Source organism: Panthera onca, chromosome E2 (genome assembly GCF_046562875.1).
Source record: "Panthera onca isolate mPanOnc1 chromosome E2, mPanOnc1 haplotype 2, whole genome shotgun sequence".
In the NCBI taxonomy this organism is placed as follows: Eukaryota; Metazoa; Chordata; class Mammalia; order Carnivora; family Felidae; genus Panthera; species Panthera onca.
The window spans coordinates 12,495,495-12,523,248 of record NC_138353.1 but is presented as its reverse complement, the minus strand read 5'-3'; the positions used below and the strand labels follow the sequence as shown (position 1 = coordinate 12,523,248).

General features: G+C 51.3%; 1 protein-coding gene across 1 annotated transcript; it reads left to right on the top strand.

The window, feature by feature from the left end:
• The first annotated feature begins 7,688 nt into the window (after positions 1–7,688).
• Positions 7,689–23,888, top strand: LOC132690643 (uncharacterized). The gene is made up of 9 exons (XM_078439209.2): positions 7,689–7,881; positions 10,177–10,278; positions 10,547–10,687; positions 13,951–14,094; positions 17,396–17,536; positions 19,201–19,332; positions 20,991–21,155; positions 21,425–21,571; positions 23,067–23,888. Exons 1-9 carry the CDS (start codon positions 7,827–7,829, stop codon positions 23,297–23,299), a joined length of 1,260 nt encoding a protein of 419 aa, XP_078295335.2. The 5' UTR covers positions 7,689–7,826; the 3' UTR covers positions 23,300–23,888.
• The last annotated feature ends 3,866 nt before the right edge of the window (positions 23,889–27,754 follow it).

Here is a 27,754-nt window from a genome sequence, read left to right as displayed (position 1 = left end):
CAATCAGAGCAATTTAATGCAGGTGGAATGTCTGAGGTAGTTGCTGGTCCCCAAGGAAGGCTCAACAAATTCCTTCAACATTTACCAAGGACCTACTTTGTACCAGGCACTGGTCTGGGGACTGGGGACACAGCAGGAAACAAAGCAAAGTCCCTACCCTTGCCAATGAGGAGTAAACATGTGTTGTTTAATCTACGGTTGTCAGGCAGTGATAAGGAAGGTGGAAAGCAAACCGTGGTGAAGGAAGTGCAAGGGCACAAGTGAGGCATGGCTAGTTTAAGTGGGGTGATGCGGAAGAGCTTCCCTGAGCAGGTGGCCTGTGAGCAGAGGCTGAATGTGGTGAGGGCAGAAGCTGGGCAGATGGCCCGGGAAGAGTTCCAGGGAGGGGCCGCAGCCAGTGCAAAGGTCCTGAGGTGGGAGTGTACTGGTGGGATCAAGACCAGGAGAGTGGCCAGTGTGGCTGGAACAAAATAAGGGAGGGAAAGAGGAGTAGGCAATGGGTAAGTGGTACTCCCTCTACCGCTCTAATAACAGGTATTGCATTATTATTCTTACTAATTCATTGAAGCCTTAAGGTAATAACTTTAAGGTAAAGTAAGAAGAGTCACCCCAAAATCCTATCTTCTAAGAGGCAGTAGAGCCTAGTGTTTGTTTTTTTCACATTTATTTATTTTGGAGAGACAGGGTGAGACAGAGTACACGTGGGGGAGGGGCAGAGAGAGAGGGGGACACAGAATCCGAAGCAGGCTCCAGGCTCTGAGCTGTCAGCACAGAGCCCCACGCGGGGCTCGAACTCACAAACCGCGAGATCGTGACCTGAGCCGAAGTCAGGCACTTGTCCTACTGAGCCACCCAGGCGCCCCTCCATGCCTGCCTTTCTTTCTATCTCTCGGCCTCTTTCTCTCTGTGACTCGTTCTCAAGTGACACACACCTGTGAGGTCCAGTGACGTGTCATGAGAGGGGGCGGGCAGGAGGCTGGGTCCATGTACAATCCCAGAGAAGCTCCAGGAATGTCAGCTCCTTCCTCCTCCTGACTCACCTGGGCCTCGCCCCTCTCCTCCCTGACTGCTGGGCCCTGAGGGGGGCCTGCAGGTTTCGGGGGCTTCCCCTAGCTGAGGAGAGGAGACTCTCATGCAGAGTCAGGGAGAAAGACCATGAGAGACAGAGACACAGAGAGGGAGAGACGGTGAGAGAGACAGAGTGACAGATGGCGCGGAGGAGAGGAGAGGGGCCATGGACAGACTGATTCAGGGGCAGGCAGACAGGGAGAGAGATCTCTTCACCTGAGAGGACGGAGACGGAGAGAAATAGAGGCACAGAGACAGAGAGAGGCAGACACAGAGGCAGAAGCAGAGGGAGTTGGAGAGAACGACACCCAGTTCCTTCAGAGAGAGCAAGGGGAGACACAGAGACCGCGTGTGTGAGTGCATACCCACGACCCCCTCAGCTTCTTGCCACCAGCCCGAAGCCCCTGACCTGGCTGTCAGTGGGGGCACGGCTGTGGCTCCAGGGGACACTAATGTGGCTTTCCCATCCCGGCCTGGCCACCTCCCAGATGTGGTGACATCACCTGTCAGGGCCTCCCTCTGCAAAAATGGACAATGAAAGAGGAACCCCACCCACCCACCCACCCCAGGAAGTGAAAGAGCTGGGAAACTCCTGAACTCCACACCCCTCTTTCCCCATTTTCCAGGCAGAGAAACTGAGGCATAAAGGAGAGACTTTATTTATTTAAAAAATCGTTCTAATGTTTATTTATTTTTTATTTATTTAAAAGAAATTTTAATGTTTATTTATTTTTGAGAGAGAGAGACAGAGCGTGAGCAGGGGAGGGGCAGAGAGAAGGAGGGAGACACAGAATCCGAAACAGGCTCCAGGATCCAAGCTTCCAGCACAGAGCCTGATGCGGGGCTCGAACCCACAAACTGCAAGATCATGACGTGAGCTGAAGTTGGACGCTTAACCGACCGAGCCACCCAGGAGCCCCACTGAGGGCTTTATCTTTATAACTTGGTGAATCCTCACAGGATCTTGTTTTGTAGTTGGGGGAACTAAAGTTTAAAAGAGCATGATTGGGGGCACCTGGGTGGCTCAGTCCATTAAGTGTCTGACTTCGGCTCAGGTCACGATCTCGTGGTTCGTGAGTTCGAGCCCTGCGTCAGGCTCTGGGCTGATGCCTCGGAGCCTGGAGCCTGCTTCGGATTCTGTGTGTCTCCCTCTCTCCCTGCTCATGCTCTGTCTCTCTCTGTCTCTAAAAAATAAATAAATGTTAAAAAAAATTTTTTTTAATAAATAAATAAATAAATAAATAAATAAATAAAAAGGCATGATTGGCTGAATAATGGCAGCCACAAATCTCCAGGTCCTAAACCCTGGAATCTGTGAGTGTTACTGTTTGCGTAAAAGGGGTCTTTGCATTTGTGATTAAGTTAAGGATCTCAAGATGGAAACATTATCTAGATGACCCTCGTGGGCCCTTGATGTAATCACAAGTGTCCTTACAGAGGGAGGCACATGGACATTTGACTATACACAGAGGGGGAGGAAAGCAGGGTCAGAGAGAAAAGACACTTTGCTGCTGGTAATTATTTATTCATTCATTCATTCATTCATTTAGAGAGCATGAGCAGGGGAGAGGCAGAGGGAGAGGGAGAGAGAGAATCCCAAGCAGGCCCTGCACCATCAACACAGAGCCCAACACGGGGATCGATCTCACGAACCCACAAGATCATGACCTGAGCTGAAATCAAGAGTCGGACACTCAACGGGCTTGATTTTGTCCCTTTAAGACTGGTTTTAGATTTCAGATCTCCAGGGCTGTAAGAGAGTACATTTCTGTTGTTTGAAGCTGCTAAATTGATGCTAATTTGTTACAGAGCCAACAGGGAACTAATACCAGAGGCTGTCACTTGCCTGTAATGGCCTGTGGGCACAGAGTCAGGGTTTGGACCCAAGCTGCCTGGCTCCAGGGCCCACGTGCAAAACCATCACGGTGAACGTTGCCGCTCTGGGGGGGGGGACAAGAACCAGGAGCCGGAAGCCCCCAGCCTCTTTCCATCCGTCCTCCACTGGTGTTCTTGGCAGCGCCTTCCCCTGGCTTCTGGGGCAGGGCTGACTTGGGGAGGGGAGAAAAGATCTGCTGAGTTAGTGCAACAAAGACAATTTCCCCGTGTCTAGCACCTTGCAGCTCAAGTAACACCACTAAGTTGCAACAGCAGAAATAATCATTGTACTTCAAGGGCTAATGTTGCTAATAGATAAAGAGCCCTGATTGAGGGTTGACTGTGTCTTCCTTGGCCTCTCCAGTCCCCCTCCCCCCATAAAGAAAGAAAGAGATCTATTGAAATCCTAACTTCTAGTACTCAGAATGTGACCTTATTTGGAAATAGGGCCATTGTTGATGTAATTTGTGAAGATGGTGTCATAGGGGAGGAGGCGGGGCCCCTAATCCAAAGCGGCTGGTGTCTTTAGGGGAAGATCATCACATGAAGACAGAGACACAGGGAGAAGGCCATGGGATAAAGGGAGCAGAGACTGGAGTCAGGGAGCTGCAAACCAAGGAATACCAAAGATTGCCAGCAAACCAATAGAAGCTGGCAAGAGGCAGGAAGGACTCACCCAAGAGGGTTTCAGAGTAAGCAGGCCTGCTGACACCTTGCTTTTGGGTTTCCAATTTCAGTTTCCAGCCTCCAGAATTGTGAGACAGCACATTTCTGTTGTTCTTTTGTGCATTTCTGTTGTTCTTTTTTTTTCCCCCTGAATTCAGAGTAATGCCCTCTAGGGCTACAGCAGCTAGTCCTGGCACTTTTTTTTTTTTTTAATTCTTTTTTTGGTGGGGGGGGGGGGGGAAGAGAGAGAGAGAGCGAGTGGGGGAGGGGTAGAGAGACAGAAGGAGAGAGAATCCCAAGCAGGCTCCGTGCGGAGCCCGATGCAGGGTCCGCCGGGCACTTCTGTGATTCTGAGTCATCCTGTCTGAGGCTCCTGGTTGCCGCACCCTCAGGAAACTAACAAGGCTCCCAAGAACCAGCAGAAAATTAGCAGAGGACCGAAGAGGAAGCATGAAAGCGATACTATGATGCGATTCGCATCTGTTCGCTTTTGCTGTGTTGCACCACCCCAAAATGTGGCGGCTTAAAACAGCACATATTACACTCGAAGGCTCTGCGGGTTGGCCGGGCCCAGCTGGTCCGGGCTGGCTCGGCTGGGCCTGACTGGTCTTGGATGGCTTCACTCGTAGGTCCTCGCTGGGCGGGCTGGGAGGCCCAGAGCCTTCCTCTGAGTGGTCTCCGCCCTTGCAGGAGGGGAGCTCTTTCGTACAGTGGCAAAGGGGTCGCAGGAGCAAGACAGTGACAACAAAAGCTGCAAACTCTCCCGAGGCCAAGACTCAACTCATGCAACATGGCTTCTGCCACCTTCTATGGTCAAAGCAAGTTCCGAGATTGGCTCAGAGTGGACGAGAGGGAATTAGACTCCATCTCTCTCTCTCTCTTTTTTTTTTCAAGTTTTTATTTAAATTCCCATTAGCATACGGTAGACTCCATCTCTCTCTCTCTTTCTTTTGATGTTTATTTATTTTTGAGAGAGAGACAAAGAGGGAGACACAGACTCCGAAGCAGGCTCCGGGCTCTGAACCGTCACCACAGAGCCCGACGTAGGGCTTGAACTCACAAACTGCGAGATCGTGACCTGAGCCGCCCAGGTAGACTCAGAGTTCATGGCCATTTCCATCCTACCACGGCCCTTTCCCCTCCACGCTGGCAAAAATAAAACTGAGTGATGATACGCAGAGTCGGTGAATCTGTGCGGAAGCCGACGCTCCCTGACCAGCTGGTGTGAGCAAAAATTGGTACAATCCCAGGAAGGGTGATTTTGCAATTGTTCTCAAAATGACAAATGGAGACAAACCTTTTGACACAAACCACTTACCGCGTGGGGGAACTTGGGGCGTGTGTGAAACTATCGTGGTGCAAAGTTCTTTGTTGCCACAGAGTTTGTAATCGCAAACTGAGGGAAAATACAGAACTGTACGAAGGTCCACTTATCGAATGGAAGAAAAGAAGGAAAGAAGAAGCTGTAACTCTGGTTACATTATTTTCAGGTGGAGAATTTTAGGGACGGGACGGTGCTTCAGTTTACTCTGTGGTTTGAGCATTGAAGGGGGGTGTGCGTGGGCCCACAGGCTTGTGTGGACATTACATAATTCCTCCTATGTCCCCTCGCCTCTGGGTTTCATTTTGTTTTGAATATATATATATTTTTTAAAGTTTATGTATTTATATTGAGAGAGAGAGAGAGAGTGCGTGTGTGAGTGGGGGAGGGGCAGAGAGAGAAGGGGAGAGAGAGAGAATCCTAAGCAGGCTCCGCATTGCCAACGCAGAGCCCGATGTGGGGGTCCACCCCACGAACCGTGACATCATGGCCTGAGCCGAAATCAAGAGTCGGGTGCTCAACTGACTGAGCCCCCCAGGTGCCCCTCACCTCCAGGTTTCAAAGTAAGGGCAAGAACATGTCCTTTGCCTGCCTGCCTGTCCCTCACACACTTTACCTCGTGTTTGTGCAACTCCAGGCCCGTTTGCGGAGCCTGAGTTATCAGCTAACCTTTGAGGAGATAGGAGATAGGTTTGTAGCCACAAAGCACCAGAGGGACAAAAGTCCCTCCTCCCGGACTCCAGACTCCAGACTCCAGACTGGGGCACCTGTTCTCCCTTCTTCCCTCTTCTCCTGGACCAAAGGGTTCTGGGTCCACTGAGAAGGCGGTGGACCTCCTCCAGAAGCTTCTCCCTGCCACAGCACCCTGTCAGGCTCCCTCCTCCCTTAGGCCCAAGCTGCTTTTTCTTTAATTTTTTTTATTTTTTAATGTTTATTTATTTTTGAGGGAGAGACGGAGCGCGAGTGGGAGACGGGCAGAGAGAGAGAGGGAGTCACAGAATCCGAAGCAGGCTCCAGGCTCCGAGCTGTCGGCACACAGCCCGACTTGGGGCTCAAACTCACGAACCGTGACTTCATGACCTGAACCAAAGTCGGACGCTGAACCGACTGAGCCACCCAGGCGCCCCTCAAGCTCCTTGATTATACCCGCTGATTGAGGGCCCCGCCTGGACTCTAGGGAGCCCAACAGGCCTGCGGCTGACCTTGGACTGGCTCTTTTTCTTGTTTGGGATCTCTCCTCTGAGCCAAGGGGAGAGGCCAGCCCCAGCCTTGTAGGGCACACTGCTAAATGTGCTAAATGACAATACACAGTGCCTACTGTCCTCAGTGTTCTACGTACATTGACTCATTTAATCCCTCAATGCAGGCCTTGACATAGGTCCCCCTCCTCTCCTTTTTTTTTTTTTTTTTAATATTTATTTATTTATTTTGAAAGAGAGAGAGAGTGTGAGCAGGGGAGGAGCAGAGAGAGAGGGAGAGAGAGAGAATCCCAAACAGGCTCCGAGCTGTCAGTGCAGAGCTTGACCTGGGGCTCGATCCCACAAACAATGAGATCATGACCTGAGCCGAGATCAAGAGTCAGGTGCCCAACGGACTGAGCCACCCAAGTGCCCCTCTCCTGTCCTCATCTGACAAAAGAGGAACTGAGGCCCTGGCAGGTGACGTGACTTGCCCGAGGCCACTGAGCTTGAAGCGGCAGGACGGGAACTTGAACCCAGGCCATCTGGATCCAAAGCGCTCATCCTCTTCTGGAAGCGTGTGTGCTTTCCTTAGAGCCGGAACATCGCTAGCGGAATCCTCCCAATGGGAACACGGCCACCATGTGCCCAGCGTCAGCAGGAGAGGGTGGAGTGTGCCAATTTAGTGGACGGACGCACTGAGGACTGAAACCAAGGACGGGATATCCCCAGATATCCCCAGATTTAAGTCAAAGGAGAGGCAGGTGGGGAGGTGAAGCAATGAGGAGGTGACTCTGACGGAGACCAAGCATTGGGGCTGCGGGCCTCTTGTGGGGTCCTTGAGATCGACCTTATTCCCATTAAACGGATGTGCAAATCAAGGCTGCCCAGTCAGAGGCAGGGGCAGAAGAGAAATGCAGGCCTCATCCGGCTGAGGCAGGCCATTTTCTAGGTGAGGGTGGGGGGCTGTCTTCCCTCTTCCCTCTCCGTGAGGCTCAGCAGTCAGGTCAGAGAGGCCTGTGTTCAGATCCTGGTTATGCCAATGTCCTCGCTTGGTGGCTCTGGAGAAGGGCCTTAATGGCTCTGAGACTTAGTTTCTTTCCCTATAAAATGCGGGAAATTCGGGGCTCATTTAAACTGTACCAGCCGTCAAACTATGGAAATACTTCCAGATTTGGTTGGTAGAAATCTGCTAGCTGTCCCGAGACCCCGAGCGCCCCTGTGGCATGCCCGGGTCCTCCCGGGCACCCCCATGTTCTAGCAACACCAGGTCTGTGGAGGCCAGCAGGCCTCGTGGTTACTGTCACAGAGGCTGACCTGTACTGATAGACGGTCAAATATCGGAATACTGTATCCCTTCTAGGATTGAGGGTAATGGCTTGTAGACTATGGTAGGGATTCAGTGAGCTAACGTCTCTATGGAATGATCAGGAACGCGTTCATAATAGCAATGGTAATGCCAGCATGCCCTTCTTTCTTTGGCCTCATGACTCTCCCTCTTGCCTCTCAGGACTCAGTTTCCCCATCTCCATGCTCCTCCCTAACGCCCCTGCCTGCCCCCCCCCCCCACCGCTGCCAGGTGTCCCAGTGGCCAGGATGGAGGGTGGGGCCGCTATCTCCCTCACCTGTTTGCTCTCTCTCTTCTAGGCCTGCCAGTCTAGCCCTTGCATAAAAGGCCAGGTCACCTGTGTCCTGCTTCCTCCCCTCCAGCCTGGATCATGCTCCAGCTCCTCACCAGTCTGGCGCTCTTGGGAGCGCTGGCCACCCCAGCAGGTAGGCACTTTACATGTGGTCCCTGAGAGCAGGAATGAGAGAAAGAGCGAGAGAGACAGTCCGTGTTCACATGCGGGGTGGGAATCCACCTTCAGAATCTGGGGTCCGGCTCCTTCTCTCCCTCAGCTTTTTGTCTAGCAGAGGCAGCTGAACTGTGTTTGAGAACGTAGTTCTGGAGCCAGCCTGCCAGGGTTCACATCTTGGCTCTGCCCGTTCTTAGCTTTGTGACCTTAAGTCTCTTTTTTCTTTTCTTTTCTTTCTTTTTTTTTTTTTTTTTAGTTTATTTATTTTGAGAATGGGGAGGGGCAGAGAGAGAGGGAGAGAGAGAATCCCAAGCAGGCTCTCCACAGCGCAGAGCCTGACGTGGGACTCGAAACCACAAACTGTGAGATCATGACCTGGGTGGAAACCAAGAGTCAGATACTCAACCTCCGGAGCCGCCCAGGTGCCCCAGGATCAGTTATTATTATTCCTTTATCTTGCCTGCCTGTCTCCTCTTTGGTTCTAAACCTGTGCCGTGGGCTCAGGTTGGGGATTAAGTGGCCCAGCACTTAGCCAGGATCGCACTGTGTGACCCCGAGTGAGACTCTAAACCCATCTGTGTTCTGTCTCCTCTCCTCTTCATGTATAAGAGGCAGGTATGAGGCACGGTTTGCAGTCTTCAGACCGGGCTACTTCGAGCCTGTGGATTCTCGGAAGAGCCCCAGGTGCCTCTCTGCAGGTGAAGAAGAAGGCTGCCATGGGGCGCCTGGGTGGCTCAGTCGGTTAAGTGTCCGACTTCGGCTCAGGTCATGATCTTGAAGTTCCTGAGTCTGAGCTCCGAGTCGGGCTGTGTGCTGACAGCTCAGAGTCTGGAACCTGCTTCGGATTCTGTGTCTCCTTCTCTGTGCCCCTCCCCTGCTCGTGCTCTGTCTCTCTCTCTTTCAAGAATAAATAAACATTAAAAAAGAAGAAGAAGAAGAAGAAGAAGAAGAAGAAGAAAGCTTCCTGGACGGATACAATTCTCCCCAGCCTACACTAAGAAGGGACATTACATTTAAAAAAATTTTTTTTCTTTAAAGTTTATTTATTTATTTTGAGAGTGAGAGACAGAGAGAGAGAGAATGAGTGGGGGAAGGCAGAGAGAGAGAGAGGGAGAGAGAGAATCCCAAGTCCACACTGTCAGTGTGGAGCCCGATGCGAGGCTTGAACCCACGAACCGTGAGATCACGACCTGAGCCGAAACCAGTTGGATGCTTAACCGACGGAGCCACCCAGGCGCCCCGTGGGACATTCTACTTTTATGCGTTCAACCGTGGGCTCCCGATGGAGGTGTTTGGAGAGAGTTGCCTGGCGAGAACTGGTAGATCAGATGGGCATCAATAGCATCTTCAGCTTGGAGATGCTGATTTCTGCCTCCAAACTTTTTGCCGTTTTGCCGCCCTGAACGCCAGTTACACACCCTCCGGGAAAATGTTCCTTGATCTCCCAACAGCCGTTCCCTGCGCCCCGCCCCCCGGGCCCTTAATCCAATTTTTTGAAAGTTTATTTAGTTGTTTTTTTTTTTATATATTTTTTTAACGTTTATTTATTTTTGAGACAGAGAGAGACAGAGCATGAACGGGGGAAGGGCAGAGAGAGAGGGAGACACAGAATCCGAAGCAGGCTCCAGGCTCTGAGCTGACAGCAGAGAGAGCCTGACTCAGGGCTCGAACCTGCAAACTGTGAGATCCTGACCTGAGCCGAAGTCGGACGCTTAACCGACTGAGCCACGCAGGTGTCCCCTGTGTTTCATTCTTTTTTTTTTTTTTTTTTTAACGTTTATTTATTTTTGAGACCGAGAGAGACAGAGCATGAACGGGGGAGGGGCAGAGAGAGAGGGAGACACAGAATCGGAAGCAGGCTCCAGGCTCTGAGCCGTCAGCCCAGAGCCTGACACGGGGCTCGAACTCACGGACCGCGAGATCGTGACCTGAGCTGAAGTCGGACGCTTAACCGACTGAGCCACCCAGGCGCCCCGAAAGTTTGTTTAGTTTTAAGAGAGAGAGAGAGAGAGAGAGTGAGCAAGTGGCAGAGAGAGAGGGGAGAGAGAATCGCAAGCAGGCTTTGCACTGTCAGCACGGAGCCCGGCATGGGGCTCGAACCCATGAGCCGCGAGGTCACGACCTGAGCTGAAATCCAGAGTCAGACGCTTAGCCGACTGAACCACCCAGGTGCCCCCCCCCCCCTTAATTCTATTCGTGAACCCTGTGTGTGTGCACACGCCTGTGTTCTCTCCTCAAATTACAGGGTCTGATCACTCCTCTCTCCCCGCAGGGACCTCCAAGACGTGTCCAGTCTGCTCTTTGCTGGGAAACTGCACCGAGATGACCTGTCCTCCCACCAAGGAAGCCTGCATGTTTGGCCAGATGCAGCTGGGTGGGGGACCAGACGGGGGCTGGGCGGAGGCCCAACAAAGCGGGTGGGCACGGGGTGGGGGGAGAGGGGCGTGGAAGAACCACCCTGGGACTGAAGGTCGCCAAGTTTTGACTCGCTCAGCTCGGTGCTGCTGGGGAAGGGGGGCTGGGGTGGCTTCAATCCCAGCTGAGGTCCCAGACTGACCTCTGGGGATTGCTACAGAGGGGACAGAGGTCCGGGGAGGGCGGTGAGAGTCCCTAATCTCCCCCTCCTCAACGTCTATCCCTAGAAAATGGGACCCTCATCAGGAACGGGTCGTGTGTCTCGGAATGCCGAGAAGGTGTCTACACCCTGACCTACGGCCCCCACTCGAGCCTCTGGGTCAGCACAGACTGTTGTGTAAACGGCTGCGGCAGGGCCGCCCGACAAGGTTTGTTGGCAGCACTTGGGGGTCGGGCCGCCAGATGGGGTGTTGTGGGGACTTGGCCTTGATGGCCAGCTCTGCCTGGCTGACCTCAGTGTTCTCCTCCGGAAAAATGGGTGTGAAAGAGGCTTTGCAGGGGGTGCTTTGGAGCACAAGGCTGGCAGGTAGCAGGCACTATGGAAATTGTAGTTGTACTCACTGAGTTATCGGGCGGCTGGAGAGGAGCCCCAGAATTTTATTTCTCCTTAGGAGAGAAGCTCCCCTTGAGGGTTAGCCAAGCAGAGCAAGAAATGTACAGGTAGCGATGGGCCCGGTTCTAGGGTGAGGCCAGCGAGGCCCCAGGGTGCGAATTTTAAGGAGGCATTTACTTCCCGGCGCTGACTCTGCACTTGTGTGCCCTTGAGAGTGAGCGCCTCCTCGCTGGCCTTCCTCCAGACCTGGCTCTGAGCAGTGATAAAGATCACTTTGTTGCTTGGTTATTTTTCCAAAGAAGGAATTTGTATTTGGCAGGTGTAGCCACGGGGAGACCCCGGACAGCTCCAGCTCGGGGGGACTACGAGCCAGACTTTCAAACAACTGGGGTTTGACTCCTCCTAAAAATTGTTACTTCTCCCCAAATAAAACAGCCCGTCCCAAGCTGAGAGGTGGGCACGCCATTCAGCCTGTAAATGCCAGTTATGATTATAACTGTGTTAAACAAACATTCCTGTGCGTAGAGAAAGATCAAAGGGACTGTCTTGAAATACTTGGAGTAATTGTCTGCTGGTAGGCAATCTATAGCAGCCCCAGGAGAAATGTAATGGGAACCACAGATGGAATGAAAGCTTTGCCAGTAGCCACGTGAAAAAGTGCAAGAAACCAGGCGAAATTAATTCTAATAATGTATCTCATTTAAGGTAACATGTCTAAAACATTATTTCGACATGTAACGGTTTTTGAATTTTAAAAATCATGGGGAGCCTGGGTGGCTCAGTCAGTTAAGCATCTGACTTTGGCTCAGGTCATGATCTCATGGTTCATGAGTTCGAGCCCCGCACCAGGCTCTATGCGGATGGCTCGGAGCCTGGAGCTGGCTTCGGATTCTGTCTCTCTCTCTCTCTCTCTCTCTCTCTCCCCGACTTGCTCTCTCTCTCAAAAATAAATAAAAATTTAAAAAGCATATTGATTTTACATAATCACTATAAAATTATTGATGAGGCATTTTATTTTTTCAAACTAAGCTTCTGAAATCTAGGGTTATTTTATTTTATTTTTTTTTTTTAATTTTTTTTTCAACGTTTTTTATTTATTTTTGGGACAGAGAGAGACAGAGCATGAACGGGGGAGGGGCAGAGAGAGAGGGAGACACAGAATCGGAAACAGGCTCCAGGCTCCGAGCCATCAGCCCAGAGCCTGACGCGGGGCTCGAACTCACGGACCGCGAGATCGTGACCTGGCTGAAGTCGGACGCTTAACCGACTGCGCCACCCAGGCGCCCCTAGGGTTATTTTATACTCACAGCACATCTCAAAGGGAACCTACCACATTTTTTTTTTAACGTTTATTTATTTTTGAGAGAGAGAGAGACAGAGTGCGAATAGGGGAGGGGCCGAAAGAGGGAGACACAGAATCTGAAGCAGGCTCCAGGCTCTGAGCTGTCAGCACAGAGCCCAACGCGGGACTTGAACTCACAAACTCTGATATCATGACCTGAGCCAAAGTTGGACGCTTAACCAACTGAGCCACCCAGGTGCCCTCGTTTCTTTTTTTTTAATCTCCCACTCCCCTTCACCCATTTTGCCCACCCTCCACCCACCCCCCCTTTTAAAAATTTATTTATTATTTATTTATATATTTTTTGTTTTAGAGAGGGAGAGAGAGAGCACAAGCTGGGGAGAGGGGAAGATGGAGAGAGAGAGAGAGAGAGAGAGAGAGAGAGAGAGAGAATGAATCCCAAGCAGGCTCCGGGCTTAGCACACAGCCCAATGTGGGCCTTGATCCCATGACCCTGTGATCATGACCTGAGCCAAGATCAAGAGTCAGTTGCCCAACTGACTGAGCCACCCAGGCACCCCCATTTCCCCTTTGTTAACCATATATATATGCCACACCCTCTTTATCCATTCATCTATGGATGGATACTTGGCTTGTCTCCGTATCTTGACCTTTGTAAATAATGCTGCAATAAACATAGGGGTACCGCTATCTTTTCAAATTAGCGTTTTTGCTTTCTTTGGGTAAATACCCAGTAGTCAAATCGCTGGATCACATGGTATTTCTACTTTTAAATTTTTGAGGAACCTCCATACTGTTTTCCACAGTGGCTGCCCCAGTTTATGTTCCCACCAACAGTGCACGAGGGGAACTGGCCGCATTTCAAGAGCTCAACAGCTACAGGTGCACAGGGGCCACGTATTAGCCAACACGGTTCTGTGGTCATGTTTTCTTTGGTCTGCTTTTCAGTATTTGCCAATAGTGCAACATAAATCACATTTAGAACGAGTCATGGCTTAGCTTTGACTCAGGAAAAAAATCTGTTTAAGCAGCTTCCTCTTAAATGTTTCAGACCTCTAAGAAAGCTCTGAAATTGATCAAATGGTAAAGAGCCCGGAGGCTAGAACACAGTATCTTAAAACCTAAAATAACAGGATTAATCTTTTTTTCAGGATTAGTTTTTTTTTTAAGTTTATTTTAATTTTGAGAGAGAGAGAGGGAGAGAGAATGAGTGGGGGAAGGGAAGAGAGAGAGAGGGAGACACAGGATCCGAAACAGGCTCCCGGCTCTGAGCTGTCAGCACAGAACCCCATGCGGCGCTTGAACTCACAAACTGTGAGATCATGACCTGGGCCGGAGTCAGACAGCTAACCGACTGAGCCGCCCAGGCGCCCCTCAGGGTTACTTTTTAATCACTTTTGGAATTAAATGGGTTCAAGGGAGGGCTTTTCTCTGCGCGGTCAGGACTGGGTCTCCAGAACGGGGCCTGGCACAGTGGGTGCTCAAGAAATGTTTGTGGAATGAGTAAAGGAACCCACAGGATCTAGCCCGAAGGTTTTAGGATGAAGCACCGGTGTGGGGCGGCCCCACCTTCGGCTCTGTCTGCTGCTCTTCAGAGTATATCTTCACGGTTTGGAAGGAGGTGGCTGAGACCAGGCTGGTCCCACTTTGGAGGAAATGCTCTGGATTGTGGTTGGGGGGTGGTGGCGGGAACAGAGGGCTGGTGGGGGAAGGAGGGTGGGGGGGGGCGTGTTTCTCAGCCTTCACCCCACACCAACCACACCCACTCCTCCCAGAGGCAGGGTCCGAAGCCCAGCTCAACGGAGTGCAATGTCCCTACTGTTCTGGGGACAAGTCAGCCTCCTGTGACTCCCTTTCGGTCATGAACTGCACAGGGGACCAGACTATGTGTCTCACCCTCAACGGGACGTGGAATGGAGGTAAGGGTTCCTTCCCTTCTGGAGGCGCTTGTGTGGTGGGCCTGCCTCCGACACGCACAAACAAGTGTTGAGGTTCATTTGCATGGTGTTCTGGTCACCTGTTGCTATTAGCAAATCGCTCACAAATGTGGCAGCTTAAAATAATAGCCATCATTTTATTAACTCTTTTTTTTAATGTTTATTTATTTTTGAGAGAGACAGAGAGAGCAGGGGAGGGGCGGGGGGGTGGGGACAGAGGATTTGAAGCAGGCTCAACTTTGACAGCATAGAGCCCGACATGGGGCTTGAACTCACGAGCCATGAGATCATCATGACCTGAGCCAAAGCCAGATGCTTAAGTCACTGAGCCACCCAGGTGCCCCATTTTGTTAACTCTTACAGTTTCTATGGGTTGGGAATTGTGGAAGGCCCACCCGGATTGTTCTGAGTCTCTCAGGGGATCACAGTCAGAGTGTGGCCGGAGCTAGAACCGGGCAACTGGGCGTTCGCTGAGCATCTCACACACGTAGACTCTGGGCCTTTCCAGGGTGGGTTTTCCACATTGGTTAGACTCGGCTTCCTCACAGCATGGCCGCCTCAGGGCTCATTATATGCTGGCTGAAGATCTCAGTACTGACTAGCTCAGCAAACAGGGCAGGGGCCGGGGCTAGTTAGGCATCTCTCTCTCTCTCTCTCTTCATGTAATCTTAGGGCCTCTCTATGTTGTTGCTCCACGTTGGTTAGATTGGGCTTCCCCACATCATGGCTGCCACCACCTTTGCATGGTGACTGAAGACTTTAAGGGCGAGTATTCCAGCAAACAAAATGGCAGCTGCCCACTTTTACATGAGCTAGCCTTGGAGGTCACATGATGTCATTTTACGATGCTTTGTTGGTTCAAACGATCACAAAAGTCCATCTGGTTTTGATGTGGTTCTTGAGCAAACGGCTAAGAAAGAATCCTTAAGACGTCTTTGGTGCAACAAGGTGATTATATTAAAGCACGGGGACAGGACCCGTGGGCAGGAAGAGCTGCACTGGGGTGACTGATTTTATATTTTTATGTTTGTGAAGGGAGGGGTATAGAAGAAAAGTAAGTCTCTAAGGAATTTGGAAGCATGGCTTCCAGGACCTTGAGGGGCTAGCTGCTATTAAGTTAAGGTTACTTTTTTTTTTTTTTAATGTTTATTATTATTTATTTTTGAGACAGAGAGAGACAGAGAGACAGAGCACGAGCAGGGGAGGAGCAGAGAGAGAGGGAGACACAGAATCCGAGGCAGGCTCCAGGCTCCGAGCTGTCAGCACACAGCCCGATGCCAGGCTTGAACTCATGAACTGTGAGATCATGACCTGAGCCAAAGTCAGTGCTCAACCGACTGAGCAACCCAGGCGCCCCAAGATAAGGTTACTTTTAATAAAATATAAACATGAAGGCACTAAGGCAGCCATGAGTTCCTTGAGGAAAGTCACATTGCATGTTTCAGGTGTCTATCAGTGGGCTACAAGCTGTGAGGAGATTTAATTTAAGCTACATTTCTCTTGCCTTTGTTTCCCTCATCAGTTTCAAGAGGAGGAAGCCTAGTACCCTCACTTCTTGATGTGTCAAAGAATTTGCAGGTGTATTTTAAAATCACCCCTATGCGTTTGCAAACGGTTGGAGCAGAGGCTTTTTGAGCAAAAGGCTTAGAATAGAACATAGTCTAACTATTAGGCAAACAAAGCGACAGGAAGGAACAGTCCGGGCTTCTGCTCCTGGTAGACTGGACCTCTGAAAGGTCTTCCTGCTACAAACAGTGGCATACTGGGAAGGTGTGAGGTAAGGGAGGGGGGACATGAGTGGTGGGAGTGGTCTGCCCTGGGGGGAGGGGTACTTTATCACTGCCATTATTTGGAAATGCTGGAATAGGGTGATAAAAAGAATCAGATTGATGTTTAGTCAGTTTTACTATAATAATAATAATAATAATTATTATTATTATTATTATTATTATTTTAAATGTTTATTTATTTATTTTGAGAGAGAGAGAGCTTGAGCGAGGGAGGGGCAGAAAGAGAGGGAGAGAGAATTCCAAGCAGGCTCCGCACTGTCAGTGCAGAGCCCAACACAAGGCTTGATCGCACAAACTGTGAGATCAGGACCTGAGTTGAAATCATGAGTCGGATGCTTAACCAACCGAGCCACCCAGGTGCCCCATTTTTTTTTTAAGTAAGCTCTACGCCTACTGTGGAGGTTAAATTCAGCTCCCCAATATCAAGAGTCCCATGCTCTACAGACTGAGCCGGCCAGGCTCCCCTAGTCAGTTTTATTATTGTTTTTAAGTGCATCCAACCCAGCATCGAACTTCAGCTCAGGTCACGATCTCGCGGTTCGTGGGTTCGAGCCCGGCGTCGGGCTCTGTGCTGACAGCTCAGAGCCTGGAGCCTGCTTCGGATTCTGTGTCTCCCTCTCTCTCTCTCTGCCCCTCTCCTGCTTGCACTCTCTCTCTCCTTCTCAAAAATAAATAAACAATTATAAATAAATAAATAAATAAATAAATAAATGTTCTATGGACAATACACCCCTTATAGCCTGTTCCCATTATCATCCCTCTTGGTATGCCATTATTTACAGACGAACTAGATGTACAAAATTATTTCTCCGTGCTTTGGGGGGCTTATAGGAAGTTAGGGAAATGTCCAAGGATCCCCAAACAAAATAAAAATGTGAGCGGAATTCAGAGCAAGAGCAGTAAGCAAACATAAAAGGCAGAGTGGCCCTGGGAGCAAATGCTGATGACACCCTGCTTTGGGTGACTAGGTCTTGGGTCCGTGGCATGGCTGGGGAGCTGACTCTTAGAGCTCCACATAAGCGGGAAACCTCGGAAGGAGACTGGAATGATCCCAGGTTGGTAGTACCTCCTAGTTTTCAGTACAAGCAAAGGCAAATCCTCTCCACCTGAAAAGCCCTCAGGATACCCCGCCCCCCCCCCTCCAAGATCAACATCAACCAAATATGAGCTCACAATCAGAGCTCACAAAATGCACAAGGGAACAAGCTACCATGAGTGAGAGCAAAAGCAACAAACACGAGATTCGACTCACGAGGAGCTATTGTAATGATCAGCTACAGAACGTAACCATATGTGGTATATCTGAAAGAATAAACTTAGAATCACAAAAATGAGCAGGCATCAAAAGGTTGTACGAAATGACCAGGCAGATTTGACAACGAATCACATAGAACTGTCAACAGAGATGGGAACTTTCAGACCTAGAGAAAGTCAGCAAGGTGGGAAAGCTCTGGCTTTGAGTCTCCTCCTGCCGCTTCCCCCTGTTTCTGCAGGGGGTCCCCAAATCCTGAAGGGCTGTGCTACCCCAAATGTCTGCCACCTGCAAGTGAACACCACCCTGGGCCCAGAAGCGTCTGGATTTCGTCTCGTCAGCCAGCCTGAATGCAACTATGTGGTTACACCCACCCTGCCAGGTACTTTGAACTCTGACTTCCTGAGATTCTATTTTCTCTGCCCTTCCTAGACCCCACATGCCCTTCCCAATCCTATGTGTTTCCAGGGTATCCCCTCCCCCTCCCAATATGCTCCCAGGGAATGCAGTTACCCTTATAAGCTCGCAGACGCGCGTGTGTGCACATGCACGCGTGCACACCCACACATCAGTTAACACTCCTAGAAGCAGAAAATCCAACTGGCACACACCCACACATCCACAACCATCTCCATCAGTATCCCAGCACCCCAAACACACGTACAGAGGAGCACACATTTCTAAACACAAGCATCCTGTCATGTAAATGAGATTAGAGATACAAACTCTGTTGAAATAAGAAGTCTCTTTCTTTCTTTCCTTCACTTCCTTGCTTGTGTAAGAAGACAGGTTTGCCAAAAGTCTTCTTCTGGCCTAACAAAGAACAAGGGCAATAAGTTTTGTCTTCCAGAAAAGAGAGATGCTAATTGAGAGCACTGACAGGGCAACAGCTTTTTTTAAGCGAGACAACAGAACAGAATCACAGACGGTTCAGAGGAGAGAGAGGCAATTTTCAAATGTGGGTAGAGCGGCCTTCCCTCGGCTCCAGGGATGTGGAAGCCTCAATCCTAAGCAGGTTCCACACTCAGTGTGGAGCTCGACGAAGGGCTCACTCCCACCAACCGTGAGATCATGACCTGAGCCGAAAAAGGAGTCGGCCACTGAACTGACTGAGCCACCCAGGCGCCCCTGGGGGAGTTTTACTTTAAAAAATTAAACAGTGCGTTCAACGAATGATCACGATAGAGAAAAGAAAAAGACCCAGGAGCTCAAAATTTACAATATGGAAGGAGAGGGGTGCCTGGGCGGCTCAGTCGGTTGAGCATCCGACTTCAGCTCAGGTCATGATCTCACGGTTCCTGAGTTCGAGCCCCGCATCGTTGGGCTCTGTGCTGACAGCTCAGAGCCTGGAGCTGCTTCGGATTCTGTGTCCCCCTCTCTCTCTGCCCCTCCCTTGCTTGTGCTCTGTTTGTATCTCTCTCTGTCTCTCTCTCTCAAAAATAAATAAATTTTGAAAAAATATGGAAGGAGAAAGGACTAAGTAGGCTAGCCAACAACTGGAACACAAGACATGGAATTTTTGCATATACAGTCCCTCTGGACGTGTAACAGATCCATGCAGGGGGGCTCGTCAGTTGTCAGATCCGGGTGTGTGGACAGGCACCAACACACAAATATACGAAAGTACAAAATATACACAGACGTGCCGAAGCACTCTAACATTCACAGACATTCACATCTGTACTCCAGATATATATCCAAGCACCCTAAACCTTGCTGGGAACACAGACACATCCAGACCCACAAAATCAGCCTTTTATATATACACGTAAACATGTGCTCTGTTCACGCAGAGATGTAGACACCTTCTCCCACAGGGATGCCACACACAAACGTCCCCACCCTCTGCCGACGGTTCCAAAACAAACAGAGTTCAACACAGGCACACACAGCCCCGTGTGTACACAGGGAAACAGGCTTGGGCACACAAACTACATCATTGTAGAGGTGTGCATACGCTGATGTGCCCAGAAATACACACACACACACACACACACACACACGCACAGGTTGCTCTCCAGCCTGCTCATCTTCCTTTCTCCCTAGGCCCCCCTGCAAACACGTCTCTGACCACGGACGGGGTCACTGTCTGTGTCACCTGCTCAGGACTCAATACTTGTGACGCTGTCCTCTGCCCAGCAGATCGGAACTACTGCCTTCAGACAGCAGGCATCCTAGGTGAGTGTCCCCGGAGACAGGATTGAGTGGGGGTGGCAGAAACGAGGCTCACCAAGATCTCTCCTTGCCCTCCGTGTTCGCCGCCCTGACTCCGGCCCTGGCGGCCTTTTCCTGGCGGTGGAGGACAGAGGCTGGTTGCAGCAGAGTATGTGAATTTAAGATGTGATGTCACACAGGGGGGGCCTGGGTGGCTCAGTGGGTTAAGCGTCCGACTTCAGCTCAGGTCATGATCTCACGCTCCGTGAGTTCGAGCCCTGTGTCAGGCTCTGGGCTTCCAGCTCAGAACCTGGAGACTGCTTTGGATTCTGTGTCTCTGTCTCTCTCTGTCTCTTCCCTGCTCATCCTCTGTCCCTGTCTCTCGGTCTCAAAAATAAATAAACATTAATACAAATTTTTAAGTAAATAAAATGTTAAAAAAAAAGATGTGATGCCACATTTGTTATAGGTACTTATTGCTGAATAACAAATCAGCTTCAGATGGAGTGGCTTAACGAGACACAAAAGGACAAATACAGTATGACTCCTCTTATAAGGGACACCCTAGAGTAGTCAAAATAACAGAATGGTGCTAGTTTTTAGTATTGCAAAATGAAAGCGTTCTAGAGACCTGTTACCTAACAATGTAAATATAGTTAATACCACTCACAGTACATTTACAAATGCCTAGGAGGGTACATTTTTTATTATGTGGGTTTTTTTTTTGGGGGGGTGGGGAGGGCGCAATGAAAAAAAACGCGTTGTGGCTAAAAAAACCCCATGATTTATTACTTCTCATTATTCTGTGGGTTCACGAGGCCCAGCTGGGCAGGTCTCCTCCTCCAAGGGGTGAGGTTCCCCCTGTGGCTGCATTCCGCTGGGAACCCGGCTGGGGCTGGAATGTTCAGTACGACCTCCTGCTTTCCGGGGCCTCTGTCCGTGTGGTCTATCATCAGTCAGTAGCCTTGCTGAGCCGCTTTCCAATACGGTGGCTGGCTTCTGAGAAGGAAGAGGTAGAAGCCACGGGCTTCGTAAGAGAGGAGCCCAGAACTGACACAGTGTCGCTCCTGCCACGGGTCTATTGATCAGAGCAAGTCGCAAGGCCAGCTCCGGGTTAAGGGGTGAGGAAACGGATTCCACCTCTTGATGTGGGAGTGGTAAGTGAAGATACAGAGATGCATGTGGGGTGGGAGAGACCGTTGCAGCCATCTTGGTTTCTACGTCAAGATTCTGGGCAAGGAGCCTGCTAAGGCCCCTGTCCGTCTGCCCCATAAAGGGAAAAACTAGACCCTTCGGTCATTGGGAAGGGGCGTTGAACTGGAAACCTGCTTTTCTCTGTCTTTTAGCTATGTAACTGGGGTTGGTAAGGGTAGTGTACCACGTGAACAGTTCCAGGATCCTTGAGAACTTTCTGGCTAAGCCCGCGAGGTTCTCATAGACAGGTTGGGAGACATCACAGGTACAGAGACGTCCTGATCATTGGAGCCCTCACTGGACAAGGCGGAGGAAGGAAGGCTTTTGAGCCGTGTGTCTTGATGACTGGTGACAGGCTTTGAGCGTATTAGGGCGGACCGTCAGGCGAAGTGAATGCCAACAATGGCACCCAGAGGGATTTGGGAGCTTCCAGTGAGGGCGTGGCTTATGGTGGCCTTTCCAGTAAGCCTGCCCCCCACATCTCTCAGCCTTAGGGAAAGGTGACTCTGTCGTCTGGAGAAGCGGCTCCTGTGTGGCCCTCAGGGACTGCCTATTTGGCAGCTCGGTCTCTGCCTTCACCTCCAGCGTGGACTTTGGCTTCCAGATCAACTCCACCTGTTGCCAAGGCAACTGCCAAGCACTCACTCCTCCCGGTATGCCGCCGCCACCGGAAAGCAGTCAGGGGGTGGCCACGGAAGTGGTGGGGTGCTCTGGAGGAGAGTTTGTCCTGAGTCGAGGAAGGCAGGCAGGCGGGACCCCCCCCCCCCCCACCGCCCAGTTCCACAGCCGGGCTGCCTGAAGTCACCCTGACCCCAGCTAGTTGGGCAAATGTCAATAAGGTCATTCCCCTGCGGGAGAGCCTAAGTGCACAGAGGCTCCTGGAGGTCCTGAGAGGTCCTGACTGTCAGCCTCCCCTTTACAGAAGGGGTGCCAGCCTCACACCCCCTGAGCGGGTTCCTGTGTCCTACATGTCCTAACGGCCACCCAGGGCCCTGCAATTCCTCCTTCTACGTGCAGTGTCCCGTCGGGGAGACTGAGTGTGTCCAGCTGGACCTGCTGTCTACAGAAGGTAATATACACGTGTGTACGTGCATGCGTGTGCCCGTGAGTAAGCCTGAGTGCACAGGTTTTGGATTCGGGCATTGCTTGGGTTTGGGGTCTCTAACTTATAAGACTGCTGTGGGAATTAGGGGCACCTGGGTGGCTCCGCTCATGCTCTCACGGCTCAGCTCGTGGGTGGGAGCCCCGCCTCGGGCTCGCTGCTGGCAGCGGGAGCCTGCTTGGGATCCTCCGGGCCGCACGTACGAGCTCTCTCTCTCAAAAATAAATAAACTTTTAAAGAAGACTGTTGTGGGAATTAGATAAGATAATCCATGAGACTTCTGGATGAGTGCTGTCCAAAAGGAATACGGGGTAAGCCACGTGTAGCATTTAAATTTTCCGAGTAGCCACATTAAAAAGTAACGAGTCGGAGATGACATTAATTTGGTAATATTTTTTGTGTATACCCCACGTATTCAACAGTTGTCATTGCAACACGGGATGCGATCGATGTAAGAAATTATAAATGAAACAGGTTACGTTCTTTTTTTTTTTTTTTTTTTTGGCTACTAAGCCTTTGGAATCTGGTGTGGATTTTATATTCACAGCACGTTTCGGTTCAAACCGGCCACATGTCTAGCGCTCAACAGCCATATGGGGCTAGTGGCTACTGGATTGAAAATTCGAGATCGTAAGCGCTATATACGGCATTTCAGTGAATCTAAGACCATCATGGCTCTCTGTGAGGAAATATACTCCAGTTCAGGGCACCCTGAGACAAAATACAGACTGTGCTGGGAGGCTAACGTGTCACTCACGCACTGAACCGTGAGCTCATGACCTGAGCCGAAGTCCCATGCTCAACCCACCGAGCCACCCGGGCGCCCCTCCAGACATTTCTTTAAAAGAGAAAGACTTAATGGGGCCCCTGGGGGGCTCAGTCAGTTGAGCGGCTGACCCTTGATTTCCGCTCAGGTCATGATCTCAGTTTGTGGGTTCCAGCCCCGCATCTGGCTCTGTGCTGACAGTGCAGAGCCTGCTTGGGACTCTCTCTCTTCCTCTCTCTCTCTCTGCCTGCATGCCCACTCGCTCTCTCTCTCTCTTTCTCTCTCAAAATAAATAAATAAACTTAAAATAATTTTTAAAAATGAAAAAAAAAAAAAAAAAAAGAATAACAATGAAAGGCACAGCCCTGACCAGACCCCAGGTTGAGGATCCCAACATTTCCGGTGAGTTTTCCCCAAAGACATGGATCCGAGGGTCTGTCATCCCTCAGGGCTGGCCCGCTGCCATGTGTCCTGTCGGACGTGACAGTCTGGTCTTTTAGGAAACCCTGGCGACGCAGGCAGATCCCACGGGGCTGGAGGGAGTTGCCGGGAAGTGGGCTTATTCTGGGAGCCCGGAAGCCCGGGCGCGGGGACGGGAGGGGGGTGGCCGGGGTGGCTCGCGGTGGCAGGCGCACGTGGGCACGGAGGACACCTGCCCGCTCATCCTCACCTGCGTCCTCACCCGCGTCCCCGCAGGCAGCCAGAACGTGACCCTGCGCGGCTGCGGCTCCCAAAACCTGTGCGGGGTCCCCGCCGCCACCGCCAAGGCGCTGCTGACGTTCCCCGGCCACCGGCTGGCCCACCAGCCCCACTGCAGCACCAGCCGGCGCGCCATCCTGGAATCCGAGTGCCCCTCTGGCGCGCCGCCTGGCCTCCGCCTCGCCCGGACCGTGCTGCTGGTGGCCCTGGGCTTCCTGGCCCTCTCCTGAGCAGTCCCGCCTCCACCCTAACCCTCCACCACCCTCGCCCCGCAGCCGCTCAACCCCGCTTGCTTCCCACCTCGCTAGAGGGCGCCCTGGCTCCCCTCCCCTTCCACGGTTCTAGGCCTGGAAGCTTCTGGTGAGAAAAGTCAGAAGGACTGAGCCTCCTCCCTCAGGCTAAGGGCTTCCCCAGGGCAAGTCCTCTTTCTTAACACCAGGGTCCCAAAGGATGTAGCTCCTCCCTCCTACTAGGCTGTGCTTCTCAGACCTCAGACTAGAGAGGCCTCTGCGGACACACAATCTTCATATGGGGGGGGGGGGGGGGCAAAGACTAAGCCTCTTTCCTCAAACTAGGGGGTCTCCAACACCTGGCCATTCCCTTAGACTGGGGCTGTGTCTGTTTTCCTGAACATTGGGAAACAGCCCCTTCTGTCTTCCTCTTTAGGGTTTAGCAAAGTCCTGGGCAGCCAAGATGGGGCTTCAGGACCAAATACACCCCCTTCCCAGGCTTGTAGAGCAGCCCATTCTATCCCCACCAGGGGCCCTCTTCTATCTGGGTTCAGCCTCCCCTCTGTAACCAAATCTGAATGAACCGCATCCCACAATACCAAGTGGCTTGGGTTTCCTTCTTCTGACTTCCGAAGCCTCAAACAGGGCCTTGATGTGGTCTACTCTCTCTCCTCTGGGGATTCTGGGACCTGAGGGGACCTGCAGATGACCGTGTCTAGCAGTCAAGGTGGGCGTGAGAGCAAATGCTCAGTCTGGAGTGAGTGTTTTTATTTTATTTTATTTTATTTTATTTTATTTTTTATTTTACATCTTATCTAAATGTAATCTGGAGTAGGACCTGAGAATCTGCATTTCTTTCTTTTTTAATGTTTCTTTCTTTTTGAGAGAGATAGTGTGAGTAGAGGAGGAGCAGAGAGAGAAGGAGACACAGAATCCGAAGCAGGCTCCAGGCTCTGGGCTGTCAGCCCAGAGTCCAACTCGGGGCTTGAACTTGTGAACTGCAAGGTCATGACCTGAGCAGAAGTGGGAGGCTTAACTGACTGAGCCCCCCCAGGTGCCCCGTGAGTGTCATTTTAGAGCAAGCATTGGACCCAAAGGATTTAGCTGTGAGGTGAAGATGGGGGTGGGGGGAGGGCAGGAACCATTTGCTTTTGGCTGAACGTAATACAAAGTCCAACAAAAAGAACTCAAAGCATTCGCACGGCATGAATTGGACAAATATTTATTGATCACAGGCGATACACATCAAGCCCAGTTCTAGACACTGAGGGTGCATAGTAAAGAAAGCTCTCTGCTCTCAGGAGGGTTTATGTTTCAGTGGCAGAGACAGATAATAAACACAGTGCAGGGAAGAGAAATGGGAGGGCTGTAGAAGGGGTGTGGTTTTGTTTGTTTGTTTGTTTTTCGAGAGGTCTCAGGAAGGTGACATCTGAGCAGAGGGCCATGCGGATGTGTGGGGTGTGGAGGGGGGCACCCCAGGCAGAGGGAGCTGTAAGGGCAGAGGCCCCGAGGAAGGAGCACTAAGGAATACCTAATACACAACTGAACAGAGAGAATGGAGGTAGGGGTACCCAGGGGTCATTCATTCCACAGGTCAGAGGAGCCACTGAAGACCCATCTTGGTGCCCTGCCGCCCTCAGTATGTGGGTGTCTGCACGATGATGGCTGTAGCTGCGGCATCGTGCCCTCATGCAACCATATCCAAAGCTGGAAGAGGTGGCCTCCATTCTTGTCTTCCCAGAAACCCCGTCCCCTGGCAGACTTTCCCCGTGCCCGTTGTCCAGAACGGAGCCAGCCAATCCCTGTCAAGGTGATGGCGATCCCAGTTGCCTTTGTCTAATCAAGATTCAGTCTCTGAGGTTGACAGAGCCCCCAGCCCCCTCATTTAGGTACATGGCTGTCCCCAGATTCTGCACAAACTAGGGTTCTGTGAGCAAAGAAGAATCGGGGGATAGATGAACAGGGGTCAGCCAGGAAAAGAAAAGCAACCTAGGTGTTTCAACAGGGGTTCAATAAGGGGGGTTGAGTATATAATGCTGGAAGGACCAGGAGAGCAAAAGAGGGAAGGAAGGGGAGCTGGAGAGCAGTGAGGAAGAAAGGAAGATATTCCAGGCACAAATCACTCCAACACCAACCGGCATAAAACAACTCAGGAGTAGGAATTTGGGGATGGCCTGTGTCTGCCGCATGATGTGCATTAGCTGGGGTGGTTTGAGGCCGTCTGGAGGCGCATCCACTCACAACTTTGACGGTTGATGCAGGCTGCTGGCTGAGACCTTTGGGGGGCTATATATAGCTGGACACCTCCAGGGGGCTTCACTGCATGGCTTGGACTTGCTCACAACATGCGGTCTTGGCTTGTGGGAGGTAGAATTCTAAGCCCCCCCCCCGCCCCCACCAATTTCCACCCTAATCCCTGGGACCGTGAAGGTGATGAGATTCAACACGTGTGACAATATGTGATATGCCAAAAGGGATTTGCAGATGTAATTAGATTTGCAGATGAGTTGATTTTGAGATCATCAAAGAGGTGATGGGGGGGTGGTGCTTCATCTACTCACATAAGCCCTTGAAAAGCAGAGAGTTTTCGCTGGCTGGTAGCAGAAGTCAGATTTGAAGCATGAAAAGGATGATGTGGCATTTCTGGTTTAAAGTTGGAGGGGGTTATGTGGAAAGGACCCAGGAGCAGCCCCCAGGGGCCAAGAGTGACCCCCAGCCGAGAGCCAGCAAGAACACGGGGACCTCGGTCCTACGAACGCAAGGAACTGGATTCTGCCAAGAACCGAGTGAGCCCGAAAGAGGAGCCCAAGCCCTAGATAAGAGCCCAGCCCAGCCAAGACCTTGCTTTCAGCCTTGCGAGGTCCTAAGCAGAGAACCCAGCTGAGCCCACCCCTACTTTTGACCTCCAGAACTGTGAGATTCTTAACGGGCACTATTGTAAGTGGATCAATCTGGGGTGATTTGTTACTCAGCCATAGATGCCCCTGGGTGAGCATCCCAAGAGAGAGAAACCGTGCTGCCCACTATGACCTAGGCTCCGAGGTCGAGAAGCACCCCTTCTGCTATGCTGTATTCGTCCAGGTTCAAGGGAAGAGGAGACAGCGTCCACTCTTGATGGCGAGTGACAGTCACAAGGTTCCACGGCAAGTGACAGTCACAAGGTTCTGAAAGAGCATATAGATACTGGCGTGGTCTTTTTTTTTTTTTTTTTGAGAATTGCAATTTCCGTAGGAAGCGCCCCAGAGACTAGCAAATGCAGGAAGCAGCTCCCACGTCCAGGGCTGGGGAAGCCAAAGGGAGCAGCTGGTCTTAGCACAAGTGAGGAGCCCCCTTGCTGCTGTACTGCGGGCGGCTTGTCCCGGAACCACGGATTGGGGGGGGGGGGTGCTGTGTGGCCAGGGCTGGGGCCACACAGGAGGCATCACAGCCAGATCCATGGATGCTGCCAGAAGCAGGGGTGGGGGAAGGCCCGTTTTACCCCCTGACCTGGAGTGCTTCCTGTTTGCAGAAGTCAGGTGGCAAAGGAGCCTGGGAAATGTAGTTTTCAAACTCCCAGCCTCAGCATTACAGGGCAGAGAGGGGTGGACACTGAGGGACGCTAAGGGGCCACAGGCAAATAACAATGACGTTGGGCAGGTCCGTTCCTCTGTCTCAGCCCCAGTTTCCTCATCTGTAAAATGGGAGTAGTCATTGCTCCTGGAAAAGGGAATGTCTACAGATAGTACTTAGCAGATAATAAGCGTTCGGCGAATGGGAGTTGTTAAAATGCTGCTTAGCTTAGCTTAGGCTGCCGTAACCAAACACCACAGACTCGGCAGCTTACACGACACACATTTGCTCACAATTCTGGAGGGCAGGGGCTCAGTGTGGTTGGGCTTCGGTGAGGCCCCCTCCTCCTGGTTTCCAGACCGACCCTTTTCTCACTTTGTCCTCGCATGGCAGAGACAGGGAGCCCGTTCTGGTCTTTCCTCCTTTCCTGCAAGGACACTAATTATCTCCGAGGCTCCACTTCCAAATACCATCACATCGTGGGGCTAGGGCGTCACCATATGAATTTGGGTGGCGGAGGGGCGGGGACACAAACATTCAGTGGCTAACAGTGTTGGGAGGAAAAAGGAAGTACTGTTTGTAGTGAGACCATGTTGGGTGTTTCATATCATTTATCTTATTTAATACCCTATGATGTAGGCATTATAGACGGTCATTCTGCAGATGAGGGACAGAGACCTCTGAGTCTCCAACCTCCAGGTCACGCATCAAGAAGCTGGACTCATCTGTGGCTACTGACTCATGATTCCCGTGGACTGAAGTGTCACCAGGCCCAGTGTTGCAGGATGGGGACGTCCTTGTAGGGACTCTGAAGTTGAGGGCAGAAGCAGCATCATGAGTCGGTTCTGGGCGGAAGCTTGAGTAAGAGCCTGTTCTGTCCGCCATGATGTCTGCAAGGTGCCAGAC

Excerpts from the sequence above, each read along its gene's own strand:
- LOC132690643 (XM_078439209.2), top strand. The coding sequence starts at position 7,827 with ATGCTCCAGCTCCTCACCAGTCTGGCGCTCTTGGGAGCGCTGGCCACC. Across the intron at positions 14,095-17,395 it reads CAACGGGACGTGGAATGGAG|GGGGTCCCCAAATCCTGAAG; the intron begins GTAAGGGTTCCT and ends CTGTTTCTGCAG. Across the intron at positions 17,537-19,200 it reads GGTTACACCCACCCTGCCAG|GCCCCCCTGCAAACACGTCT; the intron begins GTACTTTGAACT and ends CTTTCTCCCTAG.